The following is a 10,032-nucleotide window of genomic DNA, read 5'->3' on the forward strand; positions in this document are numbered from 1 at the left end:
TCACTGGGGCGGGGACGCGACCCGCAGTCGACTACGGGGGAGTCCAGCAACATAGCCACTACACTAACTGCTGGTCCCTGTGTTTGTTTTTTTTATAGACAGATTTTTGCTATAGGGCACATATGTTTGCCAGAAAGACAGAGAGAGGCAGAGAGACAAAGTGAAAAATCGCTGCCCCCCCCACCCCCAAGGGAAGATGGCCACACTGCAATCCTTTCTCCTCCATTCTTCTCTACAGATCTTGGGCACTTACGCCCGTGTGCCCAGCGTGAGTTTAAGCCACCGGGTTCAAAACGCGAACCGTAGTCGACTGCATGGGAGTCCAGCAATGTAACCATTATGCCATCTGCTGGTCCCAAGGTCTCCAGTCTTGAACCAGAAACCTCCTCTCCATGTGGCCCCTGGAAAATGAAAAATACATTTATAAGGCCAGCTCCATAGTATAGTGGTTAAAAGACCGCATCCAACATGGCCAACCATGGTTTGAATCCTGGCCCCGGTAGCTTTAAAAACACGAGTACATGTATGTGTGTGCCTAAAATCATGACAGGATAGAGAAATGGAAGAGAAGGACTTGCAGCAGGACCATAGGGGAGCTTTCTCCTTCTCCTCCTCCCTCTGTCTGGTGAGTGCACACACCCTCTAGCAATGATGTGTGTATATGTGTACACCTATTATACATACAGCTTTTATTTGCTGCAGGGCATGTATGCTTGCTAGAGAGAAAAAGTGACAAATTGCCCCCCGCCCCCAAGGGGGATAGCCAGGCTGCAATCCCTTCTCCATTTTCCTCTTGGGATCCCTGGCATGTATGCACGTGTACCTGGCATGCTTTGGAAGCTGCCAGGTCCAGGTCTCGAACTGTACAGGCGGCCATGTGGAATCCAGCCTCCTTAACCATCATGCCACTGGCTGGCACCATTTTTTTTTTTAAGACAGCTGGCCTAATTTGGCTCCCAAACCAGATTTTACTGACCTGCCTCCCCACCCCCCATTATACCATCCCAGGAAAACAAAGCATGACACAAAGGAGCAGCAGCAATAGGTTGATTCTTAACTGTCCAGCTTGTGAGGATTCAGGTCCTTGCAGCTTACCGACTCTTTCAAGGACGTGTTTGCCTGGATGAAGTTCTGGAGGGTTTGCATAGACAGTCTAGAACACAGGCCTCAGTATTATCGTGTGGGGGGGCACGGAATGCATTTTGGGCTCCTGACTTCAACACAAGCCTGAGACAGCACGTCCTGGGGGCAGAGGTGCCCTCAGAGACGGCAGCAGTCCTGGGTGACAACTGCTCCTGACGCCCTTCTCCCCCTTTAGGGAGAGAAGTCTTTCTTCCTCCAGCCAGGGGAGAGGCTGGAACGGGGCATCCAGGACGTGTACGTGCTGTCGGAGCAGCAGGGATTGCTGCTCAGGGCCCTGCAGCCCCTGGAGGAGGGGGAGGACGACAAGACCGTCACACGCCAGGCTGGGGACCGCTGGCTCATCCGTGGGCCCCTGGAGTACGTGCCGTCTGCCAAGGTGGAGGTGGTGGAAGAGCGCCAGGCCATCCCTCTGGACGAGAACGAGGGCATCTACGTGCAGGACGTCAAGACCGGAAAGGTAACAGCTGAGGGACGGGCGGGGGGCTGCCGTGGGCCATGGTCGGGGCTTCCTCACAGCACAGGGGGATGCTTCTGGGGAGAGGTACATGGTAGAGGTGGGGGGACCTTGTGGCATTTGACGAGCTGTCAGGTAGGTATAAGGGCATCTCACGGAGTATGAGTCTTAAAGATCCAATTGCAAATCTAAGAAACTCCAACTGAAAAGATGAGCGGTGTTACAGGACGGGACTCCGTCCAACTGCAGATCTGGCTCCGGCATAATAGCCTGACTGGAGTGTGGCCTACACACAATAAGAACCTCTTCCCCAAGGCCCATGTCCGTCCATCCGTCCTCCTTCCTTTCTTCCTTTCTTTCTAAGATTTATTTAATTTTATTTATTATTATTTTTTTAAAGATTTATTTTAAATTTTACTTATTATCATCATTCCTCAATTTTGACCAGAGAGACACAGACAGAGAAAGGGAGAGTGAGAAAGCAAACCACCAGGTTCGGGACTCAAACTGTGGCCAGCCATGTGGGACCCCAGCCCCTATTATTATTATTGTTTTTAATTTGTTATAGGGCATTTGTACTCACCAGAGACAGACAGAAAAAGAGATACAGAGAGAAAGAGAGAAAAAGTGAGAAAGCAAGCCACCAGGTCTAGGACGCAAACTGTGGTTGGCCATGTGGGAGTCCAGCCCCCCACCACCTGTTGGCCCCTTGGTGGAATCTTTTCTTTTCTTTCTTTTTTTTCTTTCTTTTTTCTTTCTTTTTTTTTTTTTTTTTGAGAGGTTTTTGCTATAGGGTGCGTGCGCTTGTTAGAGAGAGACGGAGATAGAAAGCAAGAAATCACCCCCCAGAGGGGATGGCCATGCCACAATCCCTTCTCCTCCATTCTCCTCTTGGGATCTTGGGCACACACGCACACGCGCCCAGCGTGAGTTTAAGCCACCGGGTCTGGAACACAAGCCGCGGTCGACTACATGGGAATCCAGCAACATAGCCATTACGCTAACTGCTGGTCCCGGTGGAATCTTTTCTTTTTGCTATTTCATTGAAAACCTTGACCTCCAACCTCTTTCTCTAAGAACCTAACCTAGAAGCACAACTCAGAATTCTAAGAGGAATTAGTGTACATAGACTACCCACTTCCTAGGATCCCATCCAGCCCCTTGATGCCCTCCAAGCATGGAGGAAGATTCTAGAAATAATAACATTGGGCCCTTACTATATGCCAAGTGCTGTTCTGCAAATGAGACATGGGAAACGTCATTCATTCCCCAGCTCTATGAGGTAGCCTCTAGCAGGACCATTTTTCAGATGAGGAAACTGACACCCAGTGGATGAAACAGCTTGCCGGAGTAACAGCGTGCAGTTAACTAGCCTGAGACTGAACCTGGCCTCGCCGCAGAGACCATGTTTAGCCACAATGCTATACCAACCCTGAGCCGCCTCTGCTTCAGAGCACTGGTTGGGTCTTCCCCCCCTCCCTCACTGGTGACATCCCTACTTGCCTTCGTCTTCCAGGTGCGTGCTGTGATTGGAAGCACCTACATGCTGACCCAGGACGAAGTCCTGTGGGAGAAAGAGCTGCCTCCTGGTGTGGAGGAGCTGCTGAGCAAGGGGCAGGACCCTCTGGCCGACAGGGGTGAGAGGGACATAGGCAAGGCCTTTCAGCCTGCCACTCCCAGGAACAAGACCCGTGTAGTCAGCTACCGTGTCCCTCACAATGCCGCCGTGCAGGTTTATGACTACAGAGAGAAGAAAGCTCGGTGAGGGGCTGGCCCCGGGTGGCGTGGGGGTGTGGCCCTCCACATGTCTGACTCCCTCTCTCTCTGCAGCGTGGTCTTTGGGCCTGAGCTGGTGTCACTGGGTCCTGAGGAGCAATTCACTGTGTTATCCCTGTCGGCTGGGCGGCCCAAGCGTCCCCACGCCCGCCGTGCACTCTGCCTGCTGCTCGGGCCTGACTTCTTTACAGACGTCATCACCATCGAGACAGCAGATCACGCCAGGCTGCAGCTGCAGCTCGCCTACAACTGGTAAGGGATGGGGTGGCTGGTGAGGGTTCTGTTGGGTACAGCCCTGGGAGCCCTGAGGAAGACATGCCCGTGCAGTGCTGGGCTCCTCAGGACAGAACACTCACTCAGGGTCATGGTCAAGTGAGAACCTGGGAGTTCACGCAAATCCAGGGAAGATGCCAGCTCACCTCCTAGGACCAGGACTCTGGATGGGAGCAGGACGCTTCCCCAGTGAAATGCCAGGATGTGTTTGGACAAATGTTTAGCGGCAAGGTTACTGAAGGTCAATGGGCAGAGCCAGTAGATGGCATGGTGGCTAAGGTGCTAGATCCCACATAGCTGACTCTGCGGTTCAAGTCCCAGACCTGGTGCCTTAAACATGTCAGGTGTGTGCATGTATGCACCAAATCCTGAGAAGAGATTGCGGCCTGACCAACTCCCCGGAGGATGATTTCTCACTTTCCCTCTCTCTGGCAAGTGCTTGTGCCTGATAGCAACCTGAAAAAAGAGAGGGGGGGGGGGCAGCAGATGGGGTAATGATTACATTGCTGCACTCCCACATAGTCACTGTGGTTTGAGTCCCGGACCCAACGGCTTAAAACTCGCCCTGGGCATGTGCGAATGGGTGCCCAAAATCCTGAGAAGAGAATGGAGGAGAAGGGATTGTGGCATGGCCATCCCCCTGGGGGGGTGATTCCTTGCTTTCTGTCTCTCCAGCGAGTGTACTTCCCCATAGCAAAAAACCTCCCAGATAAAATTAAATTTAAATTTAAAAAGGACAAAAGTCGGTGTGGGGCGGAGCAGGATGATGGTGTAGTGGTAATGCGATCTCTGCAAGGCTGACCCTCGTGGGAGGGCCCCAGGTCCGGAGACCTCCCTGCCCACACCAGGCATGTGTCTACACACGGTCCAGGGCTGGCTGAGGCTGGGAACGGATCATGACATGAGGACCCTTTTTCCTTTGGGGGTGGGGGAGTAGGGCAGGGGAGGGCTCTCTCTTTCTTATGAAATAAATAAACAAACAAACTTAAAAAAAAAAAGTCACTCTTATGAAATAAAAGAAGAAAAGGTCAGTGGGCCCAGCCGTGGGTGGGCAGTGTGAATGGGTGTGAGGTGCCCGCCGTGGAGCCACGTGCTCAGGGCTATGTACCAGCCCTGCCGGCTGCCAGCTGCAGCCCTGGGCAAGGACCGTGGCACTTCCCTCAGTTTCCCACGAGCAAGATGAGTATGACAACATCAGCCCCCTCATGGGGCTGCTGCAAGGGTGCAGCGAGAACAGCAGTGCCCTGTGTCTGGGAGAGCACAGACAGCCCGATTAGAATTAGGCGAGATAAGCCATATGCAGGAAAAGTGCTTGACAACTCCCAAGCACCCGGTCCTTACCTCTTGACTGGGCGTCGCCAGTACCATGACAGAGGCAGATGGGGCTGCCATTTTCCGGGGGACCATAGTGTGACGGGGCACAGACCCAGAGTCAGACTGCCTAGGTTCAGCTTTCTGGCTGGCTACATGCTGTGTAACCTTGGGCCAGTGACTTAACCTCTCTGGACCTCTATTTGCTCATTCAAAAAATGGAGTAGGAACCAGAGGTGGCATGGTGGTTGAGGCACTGGACTTCACGTGGCTGACATGGTTCGAGTCCCGGACTTGGCGGCTTACTTTCTCACTTTCCCTCTTTTTCTCTCTGGGGAGCACATGTATCCTTCAATAAATTTAAAAATAATAAGTAAAACTAAATAATTCTTTTTTTTTTTTTTTTTGGAGAGATTTTCACTGTAGGGCGCGTACGCTCGCCAGACAGACAGAGAGAGACATAGAGACAGAAAGCGAGAAATCACCCCCCAGGGGGGATGGTCACGCCGCAATCCCTTCTCCTCCATTCTCCTCTCGGGATCTTGGGCACGCACGCACACGCGCCCGGCGTGAGTTTTAAGCCACCGGGTCCGGGACACAAACCACGGTCGACTACGTGGGAGTCCAGCGACATAGCCATTACGCTAACTGCTGGTTCCTTTCTTTCTTAAAAAATGAGATAACATTCATCCCCACTTCCTATGGTGGCTGAGAGGATTAAAAGGGAACGTGAGTAAAGTTTTTTAGGACTTTACCAGGTACAAATTAGCATTTTTCTCTCTTAAAGGACCCTACCCACAGAGGATGGGTGTTGAAATCTGTCTGAGAGTCAGTGTTTCTTGGAGAAAACAACTTCTCTATCTTGGGCCTCTGTGTTCACAGGCACTTTGAGCTGAAGGACCGGAAGGACCCCCAAGAGACAGCCAAGCTCTTCTCCGTGCCTGACTTTGTGGGTGACGCCTGCAAGGCCATCGCCTCCCGGGTCCGGGGGGCCGTGGCCTCAGTCAGCTTCGATGACTTCCACAAGAACTCGGCTCGCATCATTCGCACGGCTGTCTTTGGCTTTGAGACTTCAGAAACCAGGGGCCCCGACGGCCTGGCCCTGCCTCGGCCCCGGGACCAGGCCATGTTCCCCCAGAACGGGCTGGTGGTCAGCAGCGTGGACGTGCAGTCGGTGGAGCCAGTGGACCAGAGGACCCGGGATGCTCTGCAGCGCAGCGTGCAGCTGGCCATCGAGATCACCACTAACTCCCAGGAGGCGGCCGCCAAGTGAGTGGGGCTCAGCCGCTGCACTGCCCACCCAGCCGACCTCTATGGGTCCCCATCTTGACCACCACCAGCCCCTGACAACACACCCGCTGCCGTCCCTGCCCCAGGGGCCTGTGCTCTACCAAGCAGATAGAATGATCCCGTGAGGTGTGACTCGGATGCCCCTGCTCCTGCAGCTTCCCACTTTGCTTGTGACAAAACCAGGACTCCTTGCTGTGGCCTTCCATGGACCCTGGGGTCCTGCCCGGCCTCCGCCTACCCGCGTTCTAGCTTCCTCCACTAGACTGACATGCTCCGGCATCCCCCCTCCCCTGCCCGTTCCTCCTCAAGGCCTCCACACTGGGTTTTCCTGCTACCCGAGGGTTCCTAGAAGGCTCCTCTGGCCTTCAGCGGGCCACTGCCCTGGAGAGCCCATTTCTTCCTCCCACACTTGCATACCACCCCCTTCGCCCAGTCGCCCATTTTACTACCTTCGAGAGCTCGTCGCTATCTGTAGTCACCCTTGCTTCCTCTTCCCTTCCCCGTGGAGGGTACGTGGGTAAAGGCAGGGCCCTCACTCCCGGCATGCTGGGCCCAGCACCAGGCCTGCCTTGTATCACACACACTGTTCTCGGTCGATCTGTGTGTTCAGTGCATGCCAGGCGCAGGCCTGGGTGCCCAGGAGATGTGTGCACCCTGCCCTTGGTGTTCTGGTTCCAGCTCTGGCCCCATGCTGGTCTCTTACCCACACCCCCCTGTCCTCACCTAGGCATGAGGCTCAGAGACTAGAGCAAGAAGCCCGTGGCCGACTGGAGAGGCAGAAGATCTTGGACCAATCAGAGGCTGAAAAGGCTCGCAGGGAGCTCCTGGAGCTGGAGGCTCTGAGGTGGGTCGAGAACTGGAGGAGGAAAGGCTGGCAAGGGCCGAGTGTCTGCCAAAACAGCTGTGTGTGAGGGAGGGGTGGGGGCAAAGCGCTGCTGGGCACAGGTCAGGCCGTGCGAAGGCAGGGTTTTCTCCTGGGCCTCACCTGCCTCTGCCTCCCCTCAGCACGGCCGTGGAGAGCACTGGGACTGCCAAGGCAGAGGCGGAGTCCCGGGCAGAGGCGGCGCGGATTGAGGGGGAAGGCTCCGTGCTGCAGGCCAAGCTGAAAGCCCAGGCCCTGGCCATTGAGACGGTGAGTCGGGGAGTGAGAGCGTGGCCTTGGGGCTGAGGATGCCTGTTCATTGCAGTCCCTGAAGTCCGGTGTGACACCACGGGCCTCACATAACGCTCTGACCAGGCATCTGTGGTTTACCAGAACTTTCCCTGTAGCAGCCCATTTACCAGGACCCTTGCAGGTAAGGTTATTGCACCCATCTTACAGACGAGTGCTCGAGCGCTAGCCACGCGACTGCCAGGTATTACATGTGCTTTACATGTCTGAATTTCTTTAATGCTGGAAATCTAGTCAAGGTGGGTGTCCTCTCCACCCAGGTAAGGGACGAGGTGCAGCTTAGGGAGCCCCATGGGCCACTAGCTAAGCTGTGGTGTCACAGGATTCACACCCGACAGATACAAGTTCAGAACTCCACCACCTCTGCCTCAGTTCCCTCGGGTGCGTCCATTAGGCTGATTCACTGGACAATTCCCAGGGGCCCTGAGCGCTAAAGAAGGCTGGGTTTTCCCCTTCCAGGAGGCTGAGCTCCAGCGGGTCCAGAAAGTCCGAGAGCTAGAGCTGGTCTATGCCCGGGCCCAGCTGGAGCTGGAGGTGAGCAAGGCCCAGCAGTTGGCTGAGGTGGAGGCAAAGAAGTTCAAGCAGATGACAGAGGCCCTGGGCCCCAGCACCATCAGGGACCTGGCCGTGGCTGGGCCAGAGATGCAGGTGAGAGTGGGGAACGGCAGTGTGTGTGTGTGTCTTAAGACCAGCTTTGAAACCAAGAAGGCAGAGACATCTAGAAAGTTGTCAGGACCGGGGGGTGGGGGTGGTGAGCAGACTGTCACTATGTCGTTTGAGCATAGTGTCACATTGCATCAATACCAGGCAGGAAGCTGGAGCTCCTGGGAGAGACCGGAAACATGGGACGTGGGTCTGTGACAAGTGGTTCAAGGAGGTCAGGGTGATCAGATGAAGAGGGAGGTGGCGCTTTCAGATGAGTTGGTTTCAGGAGGGTCTCTCTGAAGCTTGGCTCCCTAGAGAAGCAAGGAAGAGATGAGAAGTGACCAGACTCTGACACCATCTCCTCCTGTCGTCCCCCCTCCTCGCTCCCTCCAGGTGAGACTGCTGCAGTCCCTGGGCCTGAAATCAACCCTCATCACCGATGGCTCCACTCCCATCAACCTCTTCAACACAGCCCTGGGTCTGCTGGGGCTGGGGGCTGAGCCTCAGCCCCAAGCCAGAAAGACGGCCGGTGGGCCCAGCGCCCAGGAGGGCCTGCTTCTCCAGGGCCCCTCTGCCCCTCAAGCTCCTGGAGGCAACCACATCGTGCCTTAGCTCTGCTGTGTGACAACGGACAAATAAACGCGACGTTTCTGGGCATTTCAACCTTTTTCTGTTGTCTCGAGTCGGGGTCACCAGGGAGCTTAATGGTAGCAGATTGGGACCCCTGAAATCTCGAGATTGTTACTAGAGACTACCCTCATCTGTAGAGTGGAGAGGAAACTGAGGCAGGATGAAGAGTGACCCAGTGTCACGCTGATAGGAATGTGACCCCAAAGCCTTATGGGCCAAGCTGTTCTTTTGGCAGTCAGCTTTCTTTTTATTTCTTTCCCTTTTTTTTTTTTTTTTTAACTTGCCAAAGAGTATGTGCATTCACTGGGGAGAGGCAGAGAGAGCGGGAAGGTGAGAAAGCACCCCCATGGAGCATGGTCTCACGTCTCTCTTCCATCTCTTCGTCCTTTTGCGATTCGGGGCATACATGTACATGGGCCCTGTGTGTCTTTTATTTTTTTGCCTTATTTTTATTGTTTTGCTATTGGCACGTGAGCACATCAGAGAGAGACATGGTAAGGGAGATGGTGAGAAATCTCCCCCTATGGCCATGCCATAGTCCTTTCTCCAGTTTCAGGATCTGGGGGCACAAATCCATGCACATGCAGCTGGTGTGATTTTCAAGTCATTAGGTCCAGGACTCGAACCACAAAGCTGGCCACGTCTGATTCAGCACCTCAACCCCCACAGCACCTCCTGTGCCTTTTAAGCCACCAGGGTTTTGGGCTTGAACCATACAGTCGGCTAAGTAGGGTTCAGCTGCTTCAACCACCCAGCCACCAACTGGCCCTATTTATTTCTTTAATGAGCACATGAGGGACCAGCAGTTGGCACAATGGCTATGTCGCTGGACTCCCATGTAGTCGGCCGCAGTTTGAGTCCCAGACCCGGTGGCTTAAACTCACACTGGGCGCTTGTGCATGCATGCCCAAGATCCCGAGAGGAGGATGGAGGAGAAGGGATTGTAGTGTGGCCATCCTCCCCAGGGGATGATTTCTCGCTTTCTGTCTCTGTCTTCTGGCGAGTGCGTGCACCCTATAGCATAAAAAAACCTTTCCAAATAAATAAATAAATATATGAGCATGCAAGAGGGAGAGAGAGAACTTTCAACAAGATCATGATGCCCCAGTCCATCCCATCTCAGTCAGCCCCAGAACATGGATACTCGCATGCTTGGTGTAGCTGAGGAGGCTTCTGGATGTGAACCCAGAACTGTCCATGTGGGTCAGCCTTGCAGATGGTTGCATTTTACCTCTGTCAGCTCTCCAGCACCTGCAGTCAGCTTTCCTACCCCAGGCGGAGGAAATGATGGCACAGGTGGGAGACTGGGGTCCACCTGGCCAGCCCCTCAGGATGGCTC

General features: G+C 54.3%; 1 protein-coding gene across 1 annotated transcript in view; it reads left to right on the top strand.

Moving 5' to 3' along the window:
• The window catches only part of MVP (major vault protein), a 24,117-nt gene extending 15,391 nt beyond the window's left edge, over nucleotides 1-8,726 (top strand). The window contains exons 8-15 of the mRNA XM_006148180.3: nucleotides 1,319-1,600; nucleotides 3,114-3,358; nucleotides 3,428-3,625; nucleotides 5,840-6,226; nucleotides 6,975-7,091; nucleotides 7,253-7,379; nucleotides 7,878-8,066; nucleotides 8,457-8,726. Of these exons, the coding sequence (XP_006148242.1) occupies nucleotides 1,319-1,600; nucleotides 3,114-3,358; nucleotides 3,428-3,625; nucleotides 5,840-6,226; nucleotides 6,975-7,091; nucleotides 7,253-7,379; nucleotides 7,878-8,066; nucleotides 8,457-8,675 (1,764 nt within the window). The 3' untranslated portion in view covers nucleotides 8,676-8,726. The remainder of the gene's footprint in view (nucleotides 1-1,318; nucleotides 1,601-3,113; nucleotides 3,359-3,427; nucleotides 3,626-5,839; nucleotides 6,227-6,974; nucleotides 7,092-7,252; nucleotides 7,380-7,877; nucleotides 8,067-8,456) is intronic.
• The last annotated feature ends 1,306 nt before the right edge of the window (nucleotides 8,727-10,032 follow it).

This window comes from Tupaia chinensis, unplaced genomic scaffold (genome assembly GCF_000334495.1).
Source record: "Tupaia chinensis unplaced genomic scaffold, TupChi_1.0 Scaffold000231_1, whole genome shotgun sequence".
NCBI lineage: Eukaryota > Metazoa > Chordata > Mammalia > Scandentia > Tupaiidae > Tupaia > Tupaia belangeri.